General features: G+C 40.7%; 1 protein-coding gene across 1 annotated transcript in view; it reads left to right on the top strand.

Moving 5' to 3' along the window:
- PEX6 (peroxisomal biogenesis factor 6) overlaps positions 1-24,688 on the top strand; it is a 737,640-nt gene that overhangs the window by 602,653 nt on the left and 110,299 nt on the right. Inside the window, exon 15 of the mRNA XM_044060276.1 lies at positions 18,074-18,151. Within this exon, the coding sequence (XP_043916211.1) occupies positions 18,074-18,151 (78 nt within the window). The remainder of the gene's footprint in view (positions 1-18,073; positions 18,152-24,688) is intronic.

Here is a 24,688-nt window from a genome sequence, read left to right as displayed (position 1 = left end):
TAGAAAATGATAAAACCATGTCTGACAGGATTGTTGCTGTGGCAGGGCTAGCCACCAGACAATGTTTCTTTAGCTCTAGATGATTCTCTCTACTGGAGAGAACCCTGACCCCATGTAGAAAAAGGAGTTGTGGATGGACAGATGAATTGTTAGGGTGGGGTGAGGATAGCAGTAAGTTAGTATTCTAAGGGTTGTTTTTCATACTGTGTTATGTCTTTGTACATGTTCTGTTTGAGAATGAAATTAATTGCATATGACTACGGTTACCGACATAAATGGCGGTGTACCGAATGATTGTGGGTGTGTTTGGTGATTTTTAATGTCAGCAAACTTTAAGGTACAAGCTCAAGAGGTATTTTCTTTGAAATTGATACGATAGTGGATGTGCTTTTGTGTACTTACGAACAGTTGTTACATACAGGAAGTTCGTTGTAGGCAGACCGTACTTTTGTAATAAGTGGAAGAAGCAAAGGAATTAATGCAAAGAATTAGGAGTATTTTAAGCATATATATATAAAGGGTGCTTGAGTACATAACTTGCATTCATGAACACACAAGTTGAAACATGTCATAGACTGAACATCCTGAGAGAAAGACTGTACACGCTTATCCCAGCTGTGTCAAAAATGTCAAAACTTGACTGAAAAAGAAGCACGTACTAAAGCAGCAAATTCCAGCCCTTATCAGTCAAAAATAGAAATTATTATGCAGTCCGTTCTGGTTAAGAGGTACGATACCAGGGTAACATCTTTTATCAGGAACTGTAATGGCTATGAAGCTCTAAATAGCAGGAATATGGGTACTTAAATAAGCACGTAGCGCAGCTGATAAACAACATCATGCACTTGCCAGAAGTCATTATGACTTTTGCTGCAATGATTTTTGGAAATATGCCATGACCACATACATGTTCAGTTTGAAAGGGATACTCTAAGAGGGACATACCAAAGCCGGAATATGCACCAAAATTCTATGGTAGATATAATAATTTGAAAGAATTATTAAGTGGGGATGGTCTGATTTATAGAATGGATGGGAGAGTTGGAACATGTTCAGGTGGAAAATTTTCTGTATGTGATGGGGTTAAAAATCTTAGTGGCTCCAAAATCAACAGTAGGTTATACAAGGCCAAAGAAGGTTTTAATTGTAGCACGTAAGGAGTTGTGTATATTATTGGATGTGGTTGTCAGAAGACCAAATGGTATATAGGGCAAACAAAGAGAAAAGTGAAGGTTCATGTAATGGAACACTTGAGAGAGAGATAAGAAGACGGAACTGTGGTAGTCCCGTAGCTGATCACTTTGTGTCAGTGCATGGGGGGTCTGAAACTAGTTTGTTTTTTAGTGTGCTGGTGCGTCCTGTTTTGAAATATGGGGGTAGTTTTAAGGACAACTTGAATAAGTTGGAATGCAGAATGATTATAAACTTTAGAACACTTTATCCCAGGGGAATGAATATTGATAGTAATTTAACTCTATAAAAAGAAATTTTAGGGAGTTTGTATTTAAGAACTTAGTAAAATGTTAAAGTTAAAAGATGTTTGTAGAAAAATGTCTGTTAAGTAATTTTTGCATATGTACAATGTTTAATTTAAATGTAATATTTATATTGAAATTAAATATTTAGCATAAGTTATAGTTAGGATATGTTTGTGTGGCATAGGTGTTTCTTTAAGTATGATATGATAATTTGGGTTAATTGAATAATCTTGTTTTGAAGTAGCACTTGGTGTATAAATAGGGTAACTGTTTTGGTGTTTAAATATTCCTTAGAAGGCGAAAAGCCGAGGTACTAGAAGAACTAAATTTACTGGTTGTCATACTCTATGGTGTCGTGGATATTTGGTGCATAGTCCAGCTTTGATGTGTCTGTTGTTTAATTTTGCTGCATTTGGTGTTTTATTATACTCTGAGAGGGAGGCAGGTTTATGCAAGCTGGGATGAAACATCAGATCTGATGTTGTCAGCCTTCATTCATGGGTTCAGTTCTGAATCCTTGGAACCGACTCGGCCGTTATACAAAGCTCGCACCAGCCAAACACTCTCAAGCTATGGCTCTGCCCATACTGCCTCTCTCCCCAATACCTCAGATCTTATTTGTCGCGTACAAATTTGGATGCGTCAGCCATTGCTCTTAGCTAAGTGCTCAAATTCTTTGCTGTTTGTCTATTATTCTATCTGTTGCTCCCTTTCTCTGATATTTACTATTCTCTAGTTTCCTTGTGTTTGTGTGAATGACTCTATTTTAAACTTTCTACACCGTACTTACCTCAAGGTATTTCTTTCTTTTATCAAAATTAGTATTAGGCCTCTCCTTCCTGCTTACTGTTGGTAATCCTTTGATACCATGGTTGGTATCCTTTTCCCTACCCTTTCTTCTTCTTCTTCTTACCCGATTGGGTAGCCTGTATATACCGTAGTTGGTATATGTAAAAAAAAAAAAAAAATTTCTCTTGTCTTTCCCCTTTTCTTTACAAGTGTGTGTGTGTGTGTATGTACACACGCATGTTTGTGCCTTGTACTTAACTACATAACATGGCAGAAAAGAAGAAAGGAACCTCCAGGTTTAAGCAATGTAAAGACTGTGGCAGAAAGATGCCCAATTCGGATAAACATCTTTCTTGCATCTATTGTTTGTGTGTCCCTCATCTGGAAATTCAACCTCCATGTGAACACTGTAAGGGCTTTAGTGCTGCAACTCTTGCAGAGAGATGTAATAAATTGATACTTAAGGCTTGTTGAAATGTCCTTTTGGTGAAGCTCTTTCTGCGACAGAGACTTCAAAATCTCCAAAAACTGACTAAAAAAACGGAGTCATTCAGTACCATCTTCCCCCAAGTTAACTGACTCCAAGACTCAAAAATCTCCGGTTCCAACACCTTCTTTAGAACCAAAAGGAAAAGGTCTAAAGATATCATTGTCCGCTGCTCCAGCGCTGAAATCAACAAAATCCATTACGGTGCCATCTACGTTTGAAAGTATCCAGTCATCTTTGGTACCAACAATGACTGTGGCGCCGACGACCTCTCCACCAGTGAAAGTTGCCACTTGCACTATTTCAATCCCATCTTCACCTTCTATCCAACAGTCTATGGTGCCGAGGGTCCAGATTATTCTCCTTCAATAGACCCCTTCTTGGATCAGCAACCGAGTCCATTCGTGGAAGGAGCTGAATCTTCTTTGGAAATGTCTGTCCATTCCTCCAGGAGCCTTGTGGAAATGGATGTAGTTAGATTAATGGATCAGCTCTTGGTAGCCAGAGGCCTTCCTGCTCCCTCTCAGACCTCCCGCCCGGAGCCAAGGCTTACTCTTCCAGGACTCCTCCTTCAACCTCTCCTCAGGTCTTGGAGCCCATTGCTTCGACACTTCCAGTGCCAACTACCTCGGTACTGACAGTGGACCTCACCTCGGTATCAGAACCTACTCTGTGGTCTTTGGCTCCATCGGAACTATTGCACTCATGGGACAAGATTTGGCTGCTGGTTCCAGGATCCCTGGATCGGTTCCAATTTTTTTTCTATGGTGCCGTCCATGGCTCTCAGTACCTTGGTAGTTTGAAGTCCTCTCTCAGCTGTTACTCTGTGGGGCGGCTCATCAGAGTGGGCTGTGACCCCGGTTCCAAGGTTGTCTTTCTCAGTTCTGGGCTCCCATCCCTCTTGGGCGGGCCTGCCTTCCAGATTATGGAGAGAGCTCTAGCCTCAGCAGGCTCCCAGTTGATACCATCTCAGTCAGAGAGCCATATTTTTGTTCCCTCTGGTTCACAGCTGCCACAGTCTGCTACTTCGGGACAGCTGGCACAAGAGCAGCAAGATACCCTATCGCAGGGTCCCCTCCTCTTTGGAGTCCTTCTCAGATCTTTCCCGTGAGGAGCCACCCCATAAGAGATAATGCAAGAGGAAGCACTTGGATTCTGCAGAAGAGCCAGTCAGTGAGAATACAGACTATGACGAAGGTGAAGGATCAACACGGTCACCCCTGAAGACATCTCCTTTGGAGACATCCTGAAAATTTTAAAAAGGGGTGATTGGAAGCCCTCAAACCCATCCCCTGAGGAATCTGTTTTCTTGCAAGCTTTTCGTGCCCGGGCATCTACTTCTTGGATGACCCTGCCTACTGATGAACTAATCAAACTTATCGTACAGTGTGTGTGAAAGGCTCCTGACACCATAGAGCCTATTCCCCGAAAACCTGACAAAATTCTTTCAGCCCCTGAGGATCAGCCCCATTGGTCTAAGAGTCTAGCAGTGGATGCCATGGTGGTGGTGGCGGCGGCCACGAAAAAGGAACTCGAAAAGAATTCAACTGTCCATCCTCCTAACCGAGAGTCTTGGATGATGGACAGATTTGGGAAGCGGATCTTTGCTTCAACAACCTTCACTATCCAGTCCTTGAATTTTTTAGTACACTTCACTACACTCTAAAGGGATCTGATAACAGAGCTTTCAGATACCCTGGCAGGAGCAGTGTCTAATGAGGTGTGGGATAAGGTTTCCTCTCAGCTTGCCACCCTGGAGTCTATCTGTAATTCATCTGTGCGGCTTATTGTGCATAAAGCCGAAGGGACATCTAGAGCAGCTGGTACAGGCATTGCCATCAGGCAGCATGCTTGGATGCGCATGTGTGATTTTGCAGACCCCTTTAAGTTTTTGTTTGTCATTGCTCTGGTTGATGCTGCTTCACTGTTTGGCCCCAACGTTAGAGACACGTTAGCCAGGTGTAAAAAGGGCGGGAACACCCTTTCTGCTGTGGATGTGCGTTTTTCCACTCCACAATGACCGTACTGTAGGAATCAGAGGAGTGGAAAGATGTGGTTCAGGAAGACCCAAGGGCCTTTTTGGGACATATGTGGCAATTATTCCTCCCGGGGCAGAGGAGGGAACTCTTCTGGAAGACAACCTTCCCATGGCACAAGGGGTCCATGCAACTAGGATTCCAGAGATTCCTTTTCTGGACAACACTACTAGCGCTCCTGAGCAGCAGCCTAATTGCTTACTTCTGGAAGCAGTTAGGGGCAGATTTTTTTTTTCTGCACCACTCAGCCTGGTTCACAATAACATCAGATTCCTGGGTGCAGACAGTAATAATCAGAGGTTACTGCAGTCCCTTCACTCTTTTTCCCAAACCACAAAGGCAGATCCCCGATGTTCCACCCAGTCAGAGGGATATAGCAGCACTAAAAATTTAAAAGCTGCTTCAAAAAAAGAGTCATCCAAGCAGTCCCACCAGATCAGATAGTATCAGAATTTTACTCAAGATTCTTTTTAGTGCCAAAAAAGACAGGGGACTGGAGGCCAATCTTGGCTTTCAGCATATTGTACAACAGACGAAATTCTGGATGGTCATGGTTCAGTCTATCCTTCCATTTATAGAGAAGGATGATTGGATGTGCTCAATAGCTCTTCAAGATGCATATTACCACATAAAGATGGACAAACGCTCCAGACGATATCTCTGCTTCTGGCTAGGAGCCAGTCATCACCACATTACCAATTTATAGCACTGCCCTTTGGTCTCACCACAGTCCCCAAGGTGATCACCAAATGCATGGCAGTTGTAGCAGCTCATTTAAGGCTACAGGGATTCCATGCATTTCCATATCTAGACGAATGGCTCCTCACCACCCCCACCAGGCATTTGCTGCTTTCTGCCACAGACGCTGAAAAATCACAACTATCTCCCACGCAGGTCCTGGAATTCATCTGTGCAAAACTAAATACAAAATCCTGTGTATTTTTATATTTCATATTTAATATATATATATTTAGTTTTAACATGTAGTTCATCAACTTGTACATTAATGGGTGTATATTTATTTGATGTGTTGCCCTGTAATTTTTAACTGACTGATCCTGACAAGTGGTCATGTTGGTTATTTAAGTGTTGGGATTCATGTCTCATTTGTCTGAAGAGGTTTTACTCAATGTAGTAAAACGGAAGTGCTTACCAAATAAATCATTTCCTAGTGGATTATCTTGAGCCTGCAGCATTTATTTTGTTTCATTTAGTTTTTATTTTTTGCCTGGTTTGTCTCTCATAAGAATGTGTTTTCTAGCAAAACTTTGAGGTTGAAGTTGCTTACTATTGCAAAGCCTGCTCTCTCATTTTTAGAATTTTATAAAAAGTGTTGGGTTTTCCTGATGGTACACCTTTGTCTTGAGTTTTTCTTCCTTTGTCCAGAATTGTTTGCTTAGTGGTTAGAGAGGGGGTTGGGGGATAGGGCCTCTGAGACTATTACAAAATGTACAAACATTATTTTAATGCAGGCTAATACAAAAGCTGTTATTGTAGTATTTTTAGACGTTTGTAACCGCAGTGACTAAAACTGTTTCTTATGTGTTACTCTTTTGTTATGAGATTATTTTTGACTTTATCCAGAGGAGTTATGCTAAGAGGTTGGGAGGAGGGTAGGGATAGAATGTTGTAGAAGGTCCAGATGCTTGCCTGGTAATTTTGACCTGTCCTAAGGGGGGGAAATGGTTCACATATTGCATCTACTGTAAAACCTGTTATTCTAGTGTATTTATAACTTTATATAACCAGTGTTTTAAATCCAACACATATGTCAATAATACACACATATAGAGCCTTGCTAAGATCTGCTGCATCTCCTGGAAATCATAAAAAATTTCAAACTTCCACCCTACTAGAGTCGTAATTAGTTCACCCCAAATACAAGGCAAGAAGCTTTCTAATACAGACTTTTTGTCTCTGGCTGAATTAAGAACTGTAAGATACAATCTTTATGGCCTAAGCCAGGTAATTTAATTTCAAACTATTTTCAAAGTTTGAGATTAACCTCTTCTCTTCCAGTATCCTCTGTTAAAACATATACATTTAAACAGTTATAATAATGCATGTATATTTCTTTTTCTGTCCAGCAGGGCACACTGCTCTTACATTTTTAACACAAGCAGCTTTACAAATACATTTTTCAACGCACGCATCAGTACAAATCAGTTTGATATACAAATGACGTAATAGTTTACAAAATTTTAGCTAGCTGTGCTGGCATATGTTACACATCCACTACCCTACTTCTCCTGGCATAGCTGGAAACATAGTCATATAAACCATAAAGGTTGTATGCTATTGGTATCAATGCAGCCAGAGACAAAATGTCTGGACTAGGAAGCCTTCTGTATTGTCTTTAGCAGTGAATTAGTTGTTACTCTGGAAGGGTGGGAGATTGAAATTGTTTTATGACTTCCAGAAGCTGCAACAGATCTTAATAAAGCTGTACATGTGTGTATTATTGACATATATGTGTTGGATTCTGATTCGGTTGCTAGTAAAGGGGGTGGCATGAGAACCAGAAGTCAGATGACCAGATGTGTGTCTTGTCATTCTGTAGTCCAGGACTAAAATGATGTTTTAATACTAGATGAATCAGAAGTCTCAAAGCAGTCTGTTTTTTTGGAACCTGACATAGAAGGATCTATTACCCACTTCATCTTGCCTTGCTTTAGTAAGTAACCAGGGAATAGTAATTATTTAGAGTAGTCAGGAAAATGTAGTGAGATTAGTTAAGTACTGTTTTTCTGTATCTGTGTGAATTTGTTCACCTGTGTTATTTTAATATTTCCTGAGGGACCAGATCTTATCTACTGTCTTGAGAAGCAGTGAGTGTTTGGCAATGGGCGATTTCTTCCAACCACTATCTTATCGCAAAGTACATTACTTGTAAGTCCAACATTCTAGCAGACAGGCTCAGCAGAATTATTCTGATACCTCACGAGTGGTCTCTAAATCAAACAGTGGCAAACATGATTTTTCCACAAGTTGGGTCAACCTTGCTGTGATCTCTTCACATCCCCTTCCAACAAAAAGTGCATCAGGTTTTTAGCTCTGATCCCTCCACAGGGACAGTCATTGAGAGATGCTGTAGTCCATGTTTAGCCCTCTGGTCTCCTTTATGCTTACCCTTTACTTCCATCATCCCAAAGTTCCTCCAGAAAGCACAGAGGTTGAAGAGCAAGGTCATCATCATTGCTCTCTTTTGGCCTTGACAAGTCTGGTTTCCCTTCCTTTAGTCTCATTTAGTATATTGCCATGGACATTGGAACCAAATCCAGATCTCCTGTCCCATCCATCAGGGCAGATTCCACCAGATCTTCCAGCACTAAAACCAATTGCATAGTTTCTCCATTTCTGGTAATGGCTAGAAGTACCAAGCTTTCATCCCCAGTTAAGAAGATTTTGATATCCTCACATAGCTTCTCCTAGGAAAATTTACAAGAGCAAATGAAAACGGTTCTCTATATGGGCTGAACAAAAGCACTTAGACCCCTTCACAGCTCCAGTTCTGGCAGTTTTAGATTTTCTTGCTTCAATTTAACAAGATTGAGCAAGTTTTTCTACTGTTAAACAACAACTGTCAGCCATCCCGAATTTTCATATTGGAGAAAAAGCATCATCGCTTGCTTCATCCAAATTTTGTAAGGCTTTTTTTAGGAGTTCCTTCTTACTGAGACCCCCTATAAAAGATTCCTCTCCTCCTTGGGACTTAGAAGCTCTTGTTCATCTCCCTTTTGAACCCTCAGCCAGGGTTGATTTAAAATATCTTTCTTGGAAGACTGCCTTTTTGATAACTATTACCTCAGCTAGAAGAGTATCTGAATTGCAAGCACTGTCATCCAAATCAACATACCTGATTTTTCACAAAGATAGAGTGACCTTCCTTCTTACCCAAAGTTGCTTCTGAAAACAATATCAATCAAGTCATCAGCCTACCAGTATTCTTTACAAATTTCCAAAATAAAGGTGAATACGCTGTCCATCTTCTAGATGTTCATAGACAGTTGCATTTTTATCTAGATAGGACAAAAACTTTCAGAAAATCAGACCAGCTTTTTGTCTGCTTCTCTAATGTTAGAAGGGAAAGGATCAGTTTCCAAAACCACACTAGCTAAATGGATAACGGACTGCATTTCTTGTGTATATTCTTCCAAAGGTATGACACTTCCTAAACATTTGAAAGCTCACTCCACCAGATCAATATCTGTATCTCAAGCCTTCTAGTTCAGAGTTTCTATTGATGACATCTGTGCAGCTGCTGCTTGATCAAATTCTCCTACCTTTATTTCACATTACAAGCTGGATATCATTTCTACAAAAACAACTGCTTTTGGTTCCACAGTGCTCCAGAACATTCTTCCATGAGGGCCACCCGAGGATGTTGTAGTTGGGGCCTCTCTCTCACAGGTTGAGGAATGAATGAAAATGACAACATCAGATAAAGAAGTTATGTACTCACCATAATGTTCCATCTGTGTTGTCCATTTTCTTTCTTCTTCAGCCTCAGAGACCTGATGGATATGCCTATAGTATCATGGTATTGTTTGAGCTCCTGAAGTTTATGCTCTCACTTTCTGTCAGTTTATATATATATATATATATATATATATATATATGTATAAACGTACACACGCAATTATAGATATACTGTAACTATGTTAGCAGCAAACTTGATCTGAGGTATTCTGGGGGAGTGAGGCATTATAGGTAAGGGAGGAGCTCAAGATTCGGATCATAGAACTATGGAAGGCATCTGATCCTCGGATTTAAACCCACAGGTTGAGGAAGAATGAAAATGGATAACACAGATGGAATGTTATGGTGAGTATATGTTTTTATTTTATTTTTATGTTAATCCATTTTTCTGGTATATGATCTGCCTGTGTTACAGTTCTTTTTGCTTGCTGATCACTATTACTCTTCATTTTTTTCCACCTGTGGTGCAATAGTAACAAATGCCAATGAAATAAAAACTGTTTTGCAGTACAGTTTGGTTTTGCATTATTATAGCACATGGATTTTAAATTTATTTTCTTTTGTTAGGATTATTTGTAAGAGTACTAGCACAACAGGTAGAATAATACACAAAAGTGTAGTGTATTTAGTGATTGTATTATGTAAGCAGAGGAGAAAAGTCACGTGTGTCAGGCAGTTTAAGGGACACGTGGTAGGTTTGCTGTTTCAGCTTACAGTTAAGTCACTTGTTTACATTGATTGGCTAATCTGGAGTTTGTATTTCACTTGTTTTCTGGTGTGAGGCACCTCACAGTTGAGAGTTTGCCTTAGTGAATCCATCAAGTAAATCTGATGGCTGACGTTCCACTAATGTCATATGGGGCTTGTTTTTTTTGTAATGTTGATTTTTATAGTTGTATTCTGGCAAATACCATTGTCCCTAGAATAGGTGTTCGGAATTCAAACCTCTTAAAAAGTCTGCTATCACACACACTTTGAGAAGGCATACCATGGGTAGATCAAAGAAAGTGGTGGTGTAATCTGATGTCTGAACATGTAGTAATTGTGGTTTACTTCCATTCCCAAGTGGAAATGATGGAACATAGATATTTGTCAGGAGCAGCAAAAGCAGCAGCAGTAGAGAAATGAGGATGCAAAGAGACAGGAAGGTTCCATTAGGAAATTTTTTTATGTGGGTTATCAGAGAAGGGAGATTCGGCAAAAACCCTACCTGCAGTAGAACACAGTGGTTCTGCAGTTCAGACTACTCTCTGAGAGACCAGTATCCATGCTGTTGAAAGTGCCCTCCCTGTTGAGCTGCGAACCAACAGCCATTTCAGTGGGAGAAATTGTGTCAACATGTGAAGATCCAACCGTAGAAGTGCTGCCGGGATCACCAGAGTATGATACAGAAACAGTCCATGCTTCTGTAGTAACAACAGATAGGTCCTCTGACCTGCAGGACATGTCAGGTGTCTCATTTGAGGATCTAAAGAACTTAGACAAACTTGATAAGGGATGAATTTAGGGTAGCTGCCATCCAGCCTGGGCCCAAGCAGGTGATGTTTCCACAGTTCCCAGTAAGTGAACTTAAACGATTTACATCAGAGAAGTTTCCACATGCTGCCTAATGGGAACAGAACAAAATGCACTTGGTTGACATATTCTGTTTAAAAAGATGCACTAATTTACTTTCCAAGCAAATGATTTGGATATTCCAGACCACCTTCTTTGCTCAGGTGGTTACAGAGCATGGAGAGAGGTGTCCAAAGCTTTACATTGCCTTAACTAAACACCAGACCATACAGCATCAATGATTGAGGTGAAAGAACTAAACAGATTGAAGAGTAGGCAAACGGATGATAAGAGGCAAGCAGCTGTTGAAAATGAGATACCTCACTGGCATGGTGTTGTAGAATGCATTGTAGCTTTTATCCAGTACTTGACAGAATAGAATATGGCATTCCATCGGATTAGTGATGCCCTGTACAGTGACAGTTTATTAGGCCAAGTGCAGCTTTTTATCACAGTTTGCTTCTGTCATGGCTGAACATTTACATTGTTTCAGGAACAAGGAAGTAATTGATCATTATCTTGGGAAGGGCATCCAGAATGAGATTTTGCAGCTGATGTCAAATGCTTCTTTCAGGACCAGTGTAGGGAAAGTGAAAAATGTCAGGTACTTTGTGACTCTCTATTGCACGTCAGGTATCAGTAGTCAAGCGCAAATGAAGGACTGGGGCCAGAGCTGGGGAATACTTTTTAGAATTTGTTCCTGTGAGCATATGTGCTTCTTCACACTCTGCAGCATAATCAACTGGACATTAATGACTTCCAAGGTCAAGGATATGACAATAATAGCGATATGAAACAAATATGCTGGAGTGCAGGTTCCGATAAAAGAAGTGAATTAAGGGCATTTTATGTGCCATGTGCCTGACACAATTTAAATTTAATAGTGATGGAGCGCATTCACTACTAAAGGCAGTGTCTTTGTTCAGATGTCTGCAAAACATTTACTTACTATGTTCAGCATCAACAAGCTCATTTTAGATTTTGAAATGACACACGAATGTCAGTGTGAAGCCATTGTGTGAGACTCACTGGGAATGCAGGATAGCCTTCATCAAGGCAGTAAGATTTCAGCTGAAGGGAGTCATGGAAGCATTGTATGTGATAGGTAAAACTTTATGTACAAGTGATGCTGCTACATATCAACAGGCAAAGGAACTGTGACTGGAACTTATGTCTACCAATCCATTGTATGTTTAATAGTTTGGTATGATGTGCTGACAGAGGTAAATCATGCAAGCAAAGTGCTGCAGTGTCCATTGGCTGACATTTCTGCATATGTTAAGGTGCTCAAGTCAACCCTGGACATACTGAGGAACTAAAAGAGTCTGGATTTCAACATGGCTTGGATGAAGCCTCCAACATAGCAGAAGAATTAGATATCAACACCACATTTCAGGAAAAGAGGCAGAGAAAAGTAAAGCGAAGAAGAAGATGAGACTGTACAGGACCCATAACTAAAACTGCAGGTAGAGTTCTTCAGTGTGCTGCTGGACATGACACTACGATCATTTGCCACCACGTTTGAGCAGCTTTCAAAGTTTGATAAGGCCTTTGGATTTTAGCAAATATCAAAGCCTTGAGGGACATTTGAGAAGATACCTTGATCCAACAGTGCAAGGCTCTGAAAAAACAATTGACTGACGGGACGTGGCCATTGTGACATTGATGACTGTGACCTTGGGCATGAACCGAAAAGCCAGATTTCCTCCTCCGTAACCAGTTACAAGGCATCCATATAAATACTTATATGCACTGTGCATTTATTTGACTGCACCTGTTACAGTGGCTGCTACAGAATGCAGGTTTTCTAAACTCAAACTCAGACATACCTGTGGTCACCAATGAGTCGGAAGAGACTTTCAGGCTTAGCTGTGCTGTCAGTTGAGTGTTAAGTTGGACAAAGTTTATCGTACAACAGCCTCATTGCAGACGTTGTCCAGAAGGGTCTATGTTAAATGTTCGAACATCCAAAATGTCAAACATTACATGGTCGAGACCAAATGTTCGAACATCAAATAAAAAAAAGTAAAAAAAGAAAAAAAACACTTTAACAGCATAGGCAGGGGGGCAAGCCCCCCTGCACCCCCCATACACCCCTACTTAAATATATAAACTATGAGAACTTACTTCAGTGCAGAAAAGGGAAAGTCTCCCTATCTGCACTGTATGGCACCATTGAAAGTCTATCTTTGAACACTCAAAATTTCAAACATTTGGTCTCGACCGTGTAACGTTCGAAATTTTGAACGTTCGAAGATTTGCCAGGTACCCATCCAGAAGAAAATTTGCAGAATGCAGTAAAAATATAGGTATGTGAACATCTTTCCTTTCCTGTAGTTTACCTTAGCATGTCATGGGGCAGTAAATGTTAAGTTTCTCCTAAGTCTGGCTTGTCTAATAGAGTGCCAACTTGTTTGCTCCAGCAGATATGACCCCCAGCTAGGACACTCAGGATAAAAAGCAGCAAGATTTGTCATTAGGCAGGGACAGCTTGGAGCGGCAGGGTTCATTGTGGGGAAAGGACAGCTAGAAGCAGCAGGGTTTGTCATGAGGTAAGAACAGCTAGGAGTGGCAGGGTTCATTGTGAGGAAAGGACAGCTAGGAGCAGCAGGGTTCGTCATGAAGCAAGAACATCTAGGAGCAGCATGATTCATTGTGAGGCAGGGACAGGAGGAAGTAGCAGGGTTCATCGTGAGGCAGGGACAGCTTGGAGCACAGGGGGCAACAGTATTGCTCATCTGGCACAATAAAAGTTTCAGCAGTCTGGTAAGCCGAGCAACTAGCTGTGCATACAAAATACACGACATACGTTGGGGTGCCGTGTGTGCTTTTGTTCTCACCTGTTTATCTCTGGGTCTGAGTTGGTGTTCCTCAGTAATTCACTTGACTTTCTCCTGTATGTCTTGTGTCTGCTGTAATCTTCCATATGTCCGTCTCATGGCTGTCTTGTGTGCCCCTGGAGTCTAACTATTCTGCATTATCCTGTTTCTCTTTGGATTTTTTGCTACAGTTGTTGTGTGTGCCATTCTGTTCTGTGGGTGTAAGTGTCTACACCTCTGCCTGTCAATGTTTCTGGACCTGTGTCATGTGTTTTTGTGTGGCCCTCCATTTGCTGTCTTGTGCCCCTTTGTATTATCTGGCTAAGTGTCTTGTATGTGTCAGTCTTGCTGTAGTACTGTCTTGTCTTTGTCTCAGCTTCATTGTAGTGCTGTGTTTTTCTTGTGAGATCTATTATGTCAGTTTTGCTATAGTAAAGTATCTGTGTTGCGTGGTCTTTCTGTTGCTGTCTTGTGTGGACATCTCTGCCTCAGTGTCTTGTATGTGTTAGTCTTGCTGTAGCTTAGCAAGTTGTGTTAGTCAGTTTCACCTGTTCTAGGCCTTATTATTGGACTCTTGTTTCAGTGCTGTTTCTGTTGTCTGGCTTGTTGGTGTCTCTGTCATGTGTGGGCTATCACTGCTGCTGTGTCTATTATGCAGGCTATATGTGTGAGCTGCTGCTGTCTCTGTTTTGTGGGTGGTTTCTGTGTACCACTGTGTGACTGGCTACATTGTTGTGGTACAGAGGATTGCTGTAATGTAATATTGTTTCTAAATGTCAGTCTGTGTAGGTGTAACACGATGTAGTACAACTAGTAGCACTACAAATCTGTTTGTCCTATCTTTTTTATACCATGTGGTATACAACGATTATTGAAGGGGTGCTTTTGACAGGCTTAACAAGGAAGGGGTTGTGGCAGCAACATTGTGACACCTCACTTCCTGTGGGGTAGGGCCCCCAATATAAAACTTGCAAGGAGTTCCAAAATTGCTGGCACCGGCCCTGCAACAGGTTACAGCGTAGTACTGTTTCTGCTCCATTACCATATTGTCAATTTTTATTTGACTGTAAACTTTGAACTAATAACTCCATGTATTAAGGGTGGAGAAAAGGAAGACAGGAAGGCACAGTTTTAACTGATTCTCAATTTGATGAAATTAGGAAATTCCAATACTGGATTGTTGAGAGTCCAAGTATTAAGAGCAAACCCTTAAACTTAAATATTTCTAACGACATTATAAATCCAGTTCCAAATCCTCCTCCTTTAAAAGGTAGACTGACTTCGGATCATTCTTTGTATAGGTTTTATTGGGGTAAGTTCCTTCATCTTTATAAACTACCTCGGATCCAATTCTTATATCTGAATTTTGTATGATCATGTTGCTACTGTAAATATTGTTACGGGGGGGTTACACTGTGGGATAACCTGGTTCTACCCGACTGGCCTTTCCTCTGCTCTAAATGAAGACATTTGGTAGTATGTTAGACCCATCCTCATTTGCTTGGGGATGTTCACAAGTAATGCTTGGTAAAATTGTGTGTCTGACACTTGGAAATCTGTCCTTTTTTATGAATAAACTCCAAATGTATCACTTTTACATGCATGGGTAGCCAAATGATGTATACTTTCACCTTTCTAAATCAAAATAGTGCCAGCTTTTAGTGGGCAGTTTCTAACTGCAGTGTTTCTCTGTATGTTACATTCCTTTCATCCAAGTTGTTAAATTGTCATGTGGCTTTCAGAATGTTGTGTCCCTGATGCCACATGGTGTTTATGACTCTTTTTTTGCCCAGGTTTTATATTTTGGGCTATCACATGGTTTTTCATCCTTTTATGGACCATAACAAGCCCTACACATTTGGAGGTGTAATCTGCCTCCAGCCCAGCTATCAGATTACTGGAGTCCCCAACCACTGGTGGTGTTTGATTATCTTAGATGAAATTAAGGGGATGTTTGGAAAGCTGCTCTTGTATGTACTACTACTGTTTTCTGATGCTTGTAGTTTCAAATTAAGGCAAACATAAAAAGCAATCCCCTGTTTGAGTGAGCTGAATTTGCCAACCATTCTGGTAGATAGAGGAGGTACTTAAAACGTGTGTGTGTTGGTATTAAAAGATGATACATACCTCTGAAGACAGAATAGTAGTACATTTCTGTGGCAGAGGTAGCATGTTATTTGGGGCAAGTTTATGTTAAACTATGTTAGAAATACTGGAGGAATGGGGGAGTACAAAAGAGGATGGGACAGATGACTGTGATGGGAGTGGCTGTCTACTGGGCTATATACTTGTTAAAGTTAGAGTGGACCTATGACTCATGTTATTTTATTATTTTTTGCTAGTAGAACAAATTAGCAGATATCTGCTATAGTCACCCACTGCTGACTTCACTTTCTTTGTTCATACTATAGCTCAATTCTCCTTGGGGCCACAGCATACTGGGACAAGCTCCAAACATGTCCCTTCACTAGACAGATCCTCTCAACAAATGAGGTTGACCTGTCAGCCTCACAGGCTTTGATTACCCCTTGACCAGGGAGTGGTGTAAATGGACAAGGGCCACCATACTACTGCTAGTCATCTGTAGGAATTGAAGAAGAAGAGCCCTTACCTTTCCCCGTACATGCTGAGGATGTCTGCCAGAGGGTATTCCATGAGAGTATGCACCATACCTTCTTGGCGATATATCTCACATGCCCTTTCCTGCAACCTGTGATTGCTACTGCCCTGCCACCAGTCCCCAATTTCTGCATCTCATACTAGACATGCATCAGTACATTTTCACACCCTCCCACCCTGGAAACTGGATCAAGCTCCAAGCTTGCTGTCTTACTGTCAGCTGCTCAAGTGCTTAAGCACTTAATTGAACGTGGGACATTTGAATTGTAGTCAGAGCTTTATCCTCAATTCCAACAGAGCTGGTGATAGTATGTGGTACTTTAGGGTATGTATGTTTCATATTCTGGGGTGAGAGATAGAAGTGAAGGTAGTATGAAGGATGACCATAGATAAGACCTTGATAATTTTCTATACTAAACCTTGTAATATGGGGAACCTGATAGAGAAGGGAAGGTTTCATAGACCAGTTGAAAACAGCAGTTTAGAGAGAGGATTCTGTACAAGGAATGAAAAGGGTACAAAAGTAGGCAGACTACGAAAAGGGGCAGGGACTGACAGCTCAGAAAAGGGTCTTATTAGTAAGGGATGATGTGAGAAAGGTATTACAACAGAACATAAGGGAAGAGCGTTGTTTTTTTATTAAATCTTGTTACTGTAGAGTAACGGTGAATCGTAGCATTTGGGATTATCATTACCCACATTCTGGATAGAATTTAAAAGTAGAAGCTCTCTTTGTGAGGACAACTACAGATCTCATGCTTTTGAAACTGCTGACACCTGTAGCATCAGATTGCTTTGTAAGTACGAGTTGTTTATCGCTGTTTATTTCTACTTACCATCTTTGAAACTGCTGATGTCTCATTTCGAAATGAATAAAAATAGCTCTGAAGTGCCTGTTCTGCATTTCAATGGGTATTGTTTTGGCAGAATATTCAACTAATTCAAAACCTCAGAAGAGGCATATGAGTGAAAAAGGACTGAGCTTCACTGGGGCTGGTTGCAGAGTACATAGGTGACCAGTCAGTAATTTTGAAAATATTTACTAGTATTTCCTGTTTGGTTCAGAGAATATTCTTCTAGAGGTAATTTGGGGTGATTTCCTTTGTGTGTGCGTTTTAAAGGACCAGTATGATATTACTAGACAGTGGGCAGTGCTTTTATATTCATGTCTGGCTTGTGTTTATTTGAACACTTGTTTGCAAGTTGTAGATAATAGGAAGGTGTGATGACTAGTCTTTGAGCATCTGAAACTGAATTTACAAGATATTGCACTGTGACTTTTTCAGGCTTTGCAAGTAATGAACATTCAGTGGCATTTTTGTTTCTATATGAAAGCAAGTAAATGATGATGATATAGCTTAAAAGCTATAAAGAATTATTAAATTACATTTTAGGCAAAAGACATTTTAAAGTGGCAGCAGTGTTCAGTCTGAAGAAGAGTTACGATGTTTGAGTTGTGTGTTTATATATATATATATATATATATATATATATATATATATATATATGTATCAAAGGCATAGATGTGATAGGTCAAGTAGCACTATCTGTGATACTGGTCACAAGATATCCAGCAACTGCTTGAATAATGGAAAGTGAGAAATTTGCTAGCCTGAGTAAAGTGACCATCCAGTGACCTGTTTATGGCTGTGTTTGAAAACATTATTTAGGGATATTTTAAACAAACTGTTTTTAATGGCTGACTAAAGACAGTACATCAGTAATTTTTGTAATAGCTGAATGCATTCAGAAGTTGTACCTGGAGCAGGCAGAGTTCATTAACTGAAAATCTGATTCCCCATTTCTCTTTAGGTTTGACCGGCTTCTGTATGTTGGGCTTAGTGAAGACCGGGAATCGCAGCTGAAGGTCCTGAAGGCAATTACCAGAAAGTAAGGCTTTTTCTCAATTGCATTAAGACACCTTTTTGTTCGGTTGTCAGTTTGTTTGTTTTTTTTTTCAGTTGGTTTCAGTGACACATTAGATGAAGGAAACCAAGTAATGTGAATTCTAAGAGAATTCTTTTAAACAGGAAAAGTCATACAGTAGCAGATATAGCCTTCAAGTAAACACTCTTATCTCATTAGCAACATTTCTTTTTGCAAGACTGCATGTTTTTGACACCATTTCCAGGTTTGTGCGCATGTTTTGACCTATACCCGTGTGGCTGTATTGTAGTAACAAAAGTGACAAGAGCAGGAACAAAACACTGACTCCATGTTTCCCCACTGAATTACTAGTGTAGGTAGGGTTTCTGTCCTTCCTTGCCAATACCATGCTCCTATTGCTGGGATTGTTTTTATTGTTGTTGTCTTTGTCATTTATAAAGTGCTGTGGTCTTCTGGGAAGTTGCTATTTTTTGCTTGATCCCTTAAATGTAATTTGAAAAAATAGCTCTCCTCACTACATTCAGTCACTTCACTAGTAGTTTTGTATTTTGTCTCTGTGTTGCTGGGGAACAGAGATTACAGTCAAGGATTAAGCCCCTTCACCTTGTGAGGTTACGAGAATTTTTTGAGTGCTTTTAGCACCTGTCCCCTCTTGGCTAGAAAGTACAACTCTGTGACTGCAGTGCTGATCCCAGTTTGAATGCATACTTAACATACCTGGGATTCTTGGATGAAGTGCTTGCATGTTCCTTGATAGACATGTAGCCCCTGAATCCCAGTATTTTAGCAACGACATTCAGCCATCCACCAAGTGGCGATTCAGTCATTAGCCTTTGCCAGCTCCCATCTCCAGTGATCATTGATTGGTTATTGAATGTCTGTTCTCATCCCTTACCCAACCATCTCCTGTAGCAGCCTGGCCTGCTAGTCAACCATGGGTCAGTGTGGGGTACAGTTACAACAAGCATCTCTGTGCCACAGAAAGCACACACACCACTTTCCATGCTTGAGCCAGGTCATCAGCTCATGCAGAGTGGGTGTTTTAAGTTCTCAAGACATTCCTGTGACTTGATTCAGAGTGAGGAGTATTGCTGCCATTACATTCCCCCCTTCCCATAAGCTTATGTAGTTGTGAGTCCAGTAGATCTTCATCCCCCACTTCCCCTAGTATTACCTTGGTTCATAACTAAGTACTAGGCTAACTGCCCTTGCAGGCCATTGTAAGCCTAGCCAGTTTCCCTTTTGTGCTCAAAATAACCTATCGTACGTATTTATAGATTGGCCTTACCCATCCCTTGGTCAGTAGTTATATATTACGCCTAATGAGAATTATTGGAGTCATACCATAGATAATTTGAGAGAACCCACACATGGGATAAAGCATTTATGAGCTGCATCTGTCCATAAGTAGTATGGAGGCAGTTCTGGGGTAAATTTTCTGTTTCCCATTCATAGATCCGAGTTCTTGTCATCTCATGCTGTGATATTTTATGAACCTGGAACTCTTATTAACTGATTTGGGTCTGGGGTGTGTGTTTGTGTATACGCACACATGCATCCTTAATTTATAAAAGTCATTTCTGGGGACACCCTTTATTTAAAACTCTCTCTCTCCGTCTCCAGGGAAGATTCCCCCCTTCTTATGATGAGATGTAGGATCTCCTTTTAAAATGGACTGCTCAGGAGACTGTGCAACTGATGGTGGATTATCCAGATTGTGTTTTCTGTTCTCTTGAGGATGATATTCTGTTATAATCTAACACCCAGTGGATATTTTCTTCTTTCACTTCATCCATAGATTGACTCGTCCACGATTTCTGAAATTCTGCAAAGGGTGTATAGTCTCCATTGTATTCTACTTTCTCCTTGAGTAGTAATTCGTGTTGCTGGATGCATTTGATAGGTGGGTTATCTCCCTAAACTCCTTGGGGCTCTGTAGCCTGATGATCTGTGCACCTCCTCACTTCAAGTCCATATTGATCAGTAAGACCTAGCCAGCAGCCATGGGTATATAGCCCTCTACCTATGGAGTCTTTTGACAGTTCTCCTTGCCTGGCTTCTGCTGTTGGTGTTCAGTGTGGTAGACAATGTGGGTGCCTTTGCCCAAGTGGTTGTGGTAAGTGTCAGTCATCTGCCTGCACATACTCCTGTGTTTTCATTATTTCTGTATTTATTGCAAGTTATGTTGTTCTACCTTGATGCCTCTTTCCCTGAAGAATCTCTGTTTTTGGGAGGCGTTCTCCAGACTAGATAGTGATTCCTTTGCAGAACTTAGACTGCTTTTGCTACGGGGATCTCTGTCTTTATACTTCTAGATTGGGTTAGATAGCATTTGAATCCAAACACTTCACAGTTTAAATGGAAAGTAAGCAAAAGGTTTTGAAATCAAGAAAATCCAATGGCAACACTAAATGTCGGCCTTATGTACCACAGTGGAATAAAACACACTAAATAAATAGTTGCTGTGACAGATGAATGCATCCTGTCATCTGAAAATCTCTCTGAACAAGAGTCTTAGGTTCAAGTGCATACTCTAATCCCTTAAATAGGTAATATTTTAAGTTCTCCTTAAAAGAGGCCTGGCAGACCTGAATCTCAGCCAATGATAGGTTCCACAAAGTGGGATCTAGATATGCAAAATAATGCTTGCCAAATTCTATGCACCACTAACATTCCCTCCATAGAAGAATGAAGGTAGCATATCACACTGTAGCTCACCAGCAGAACTTTGACATAAGCAGGGTACTAGTTGTAAATGGCTCAATACTTCAAATTCAGGATCTTGAACATGAACCTTGGAACATTAGGAAAACAGTAAAAGAAAAGAGTAATACCACAATCGTACGTTCAAAGCAAAATAAGCAAAATTCAAACTTAACATCCTGGCTACTGAGTTTTACATAAATGCAGGTGCTCAAGCGCCATGTCTTGGAGTCCCGGCTACAGATCATTACAGTAAACAGGGAAAAGCAGATACCGATACATGAGTGACTGATGATGTATCACCCCCAAAGCTAAGTTGTTTATCTGAAGACAATTTATCGAGGTAATGTTCTGGAGAGTTTGCTGTAGCCAACATTTGGTCCCTAAACATCAGTATATTAGCATGAGTAACTCCAGAATGTCATACCCTGCGCACAGACTTTTTCTAATAACCTACACAGAATATTAAAAGAGAAAAGTTAGGAATAGGTAGGATGGTCAACAAACACACTGCCTTACTGGCATTCGAGTAGTAGTGCCCTGGTACCCTCCTCTAACAGACCACCAAAGCTCAGATAACCTCCCACTTGCCCATCTGTGGGTGCAGTGGACCAATCATCTAGCAGTACAGGGACTGACTTACAGATCTCCAGACACGACCATTTCAATTTGTTGGTGCCACAGTAAGAGAAGGATCTCTTGAAAGACTTCTCCTTACTCTGGATCTGTTCAGCTGCTGAGCTCTTATAAGGGACCCTTTGGGTTTTTTTTATTTCCTTCCTTCTGCTTTTTCTTTCAGTGCTTGGATAGTGAGTTCTTCTGCTTTGACTGTTTTTCTTTTTCTCTCCAGAAATTTGGTTTATGCTGGAGTGTTTACATGACTGCATACTATAAGTCTTACACTTTATTTTAAGCTGATTATTGATTTATGTGATTTTTAACCCTTTGAATGTTTTATGGCCATTTGTGAATGCTTAGGTGAGTTTCTGTATTAGGGCCATTTTACTTTAGTTACTCTCATTACCTTATGCTTCCAGTGCTGAGAGTTAACCGTGGCCAGTTTTTCTGTTGATTAAAATCTTCATTTGGAAGTTTTGACAGTAAAACTTGGTCATATTTCATTGTTTTCCCCTTTGGGGCTATGATTATTTGAGGTGATTGAACAGGATTGCATCATTTTAAAAGATTTTTTGTTTAAGTTGCTCTTTTGTTGTCATAGGCTTACAGGTTAGTATTAGGCTAACTGTCCTTGCAAGCCATTGTAAGCCTAGCCAATTATCCCTTGTGAGACTCAAACCCTGCACCTTGTGTTTGTAAGCCAAACACCTTAATCATTAGGCCACCTTCCCCAACTGCCTTTTTGTATTGTAAACATTCCTGAAAAGATTTTTTTCATTCATTTATGCCTCGTTTCTCATCTAATTATGTTTTATGCTGTTTCTGTTCATTTAGAGTTGCTGAAACTAGTTTTTTTTTTGCAAAGATTGGGGAACTTTTGTGCATGTATTGATGCTTTGAACTGTTACTGAAACTGCTGTTGATTTATTCACTGCAGAGGAGTTCAGAATAGTATCCCTGCTGAAATAGAATTCTGTTTACTATTTAAAGGGAAAGAATAATGAGATTTTTGTTTGTTTTTTGCTAGCTATGTAGGAATTATTTGGATTTGCTCTGGCTTGTATTTGTTCCCTGGCTTAATGGACTATGATACTCACCCACCACACACACACACACACACACACACACACCAGCTTCCCCTTGTGCACCTAAAAAACAGGAAAGTAAATCAAGAAATATGCCACTGCCTACAGTTTGTGAATCCACAGTAGCATTGGGCAGGCTATCAGACCACTTGCCTTATCTTGCCTCTATGCCTTCTTGTGTGGTGGTAGTACAAAGACTGTACGTGACAAGAGGGGTCAGACACATCCTAAGGGGCTGTACCAGTTCAGGTGCAGGAGAAGGCAGGGGTACAGAATCTGTTACCAGTATTGCCACGTCTCCCCCCCGACAATTCTCCCACAATTGTAGTGTATGCAAAAAAGAGATAGAAGACCCACCACTGTACAGGGCAAAAATCTCTGACTGTCTTTTCACCTGAGCTGGCGGCTGTCACTACTTCCATTATTCAGGCCTTTACTTATGGAGTACAAACCCAGATTATGAGAAATGCTGGCATTCCCACCCTTGTTCAGCCACTCAAGGATCTTGATTTTGGAGGCTTTCAGAAGTGTCAAAGGCTGATCAGTCATTTTCCTCTGAGGATGAACAGGTTCAGAAATCCAAATAAATGTTTTCCATTTCCCAAATGCTGGGCATATTTGAGGATATATTCAGTTGGGAGCTATCACAGGCTGCCCCCGAGATCAGCTGAGTATAATCTTTTTGGAGGCTGAGGCCTCAGATTTGACAACTTTCCCTCTGTTTATCACAGTGTTTGAGGAGGTTTTCAAGAAAGCTTACAGTTCTCCTCTTAATGAGCCTCTGCCTAAAAAAAGTGTTTAAGAAATTCAATGTGTGCTCAGCTATGCCTAGCCTCTGTCTGTCTGCAGACCCTGCCTTTGTATCCCCAGTGACCTTTGTCAATAAAAAGACCATGTTTTCATCAAGCCTAGTCTCCTCAAGATAAGCTAGGCAAGTGGCTAGAACTTCAGGGAAAGATGCTGTCATAGTCCACAGTCCAGCACGCTAGCCTTTAAAGTGGTAAATACCAATGTTTCAATGTTTTATGTTGTAGTTTCTGTTGAGGTGTATGTAGAATTTAGAGGAGTTTGCTGCTTCATTACATGCTGAGAAGAAAGAATGTGTGAAGAAGATTGTTTCCAATGTTTCTCAAGTGTTTAAACATGCTTTAATGAGTGCCTTGGAGGGGATGATACTGTTTAGAAATGCAACAAAGTCTGTGGTGGTAAGGAGGTATGCTTGGTTGCACAGCCAAAGCTTTTCTGTTGAGTTCAACAGTGAGATTATGAATACTCTTGCTTGATTCTGATTGTGTGTTTGTTACAGCGGCTGATCAGGTCCTAAAATAGTGGGATGACAGAAGTAAACAGATGCAAGTGGTGCCTAAAAGTGTTCCATATCCCCAGGTTTCCCCCAATAAGCAGAATAGTTTTTGGTAGCCCAGCAAGTAAAAGTTCCAGCCAATTAAAAACCAAGGCACCAAAAGGAAATGGCAAGATGAGAACTCTGCCAAACCTAACAAGAAGGGTTCCTTTCCCAAAAAGCAAAACCTTCCAGCCTATGACTATACTGATGGCAGTGACAGGAACTCCACCTCCGTTCAGGTGGATCCTCCTCACTTGCTAGATGTACCTTAGTAAACAAGGGGGTACAAGGTTTTACCATCTGTGCTGTTTGGAAGTGATGGCCAGGGAGCTGGCTTTACAGCATTCTTTGACTTCAGGCATTAAACATCCCATCAGAGCAAAACATTGTGACAGACAGATTTGCAGATCTTGGGCAGGCCTGCACGAATGGTAGCAAAAAGCAGTGGTGTTCCAGGAATTCGTCCAGATGAGGGGAATGCCTCAAATAGATCTGTTTGCTTCATTTCAAAATAGCTGGAGAAATTCTGTTTCAGTCATTCTAGCAGTCATGCTTGGAGGATAGACTCATTCTTATTCCCTTGGACAGAAGTGTTCATTTATGCATTTCTACCCTTTCCACTAATTCCCAAGGTATTTTTGAAGATTCAGAAAGAAGTGCCAAAGATCGTTGTGATGATCCCCTGTTGACCCAGGTAGTCTTGCTTCTCCCTTCTAATAGTATTGGCCAAGGCAATTAACACACACTTCTCTGGATTTGCTCACACAGTCTTAGGGGCAGCTGCAACTG

Source organism: Protopterus annectens, chromosome 1.part0 (genome assembly GCF_019279795.1).
Source record: "Protopterus annectens isolate FY-2018-M chromosome 1.part0, PAN1.0, whole genome shotgun sequence".
Taxonomy (NCBI): Eukaryota; Metazoa; Chordata; order Ceratodontiformes; family Protopteridae; genus Protopterus; species Protopterus annectens.
The sequence above is the reverse complement of the archived record's forward strand: the minus strand, read 5'-3'. Positions and strand labels throughout refer to the sequence as shown.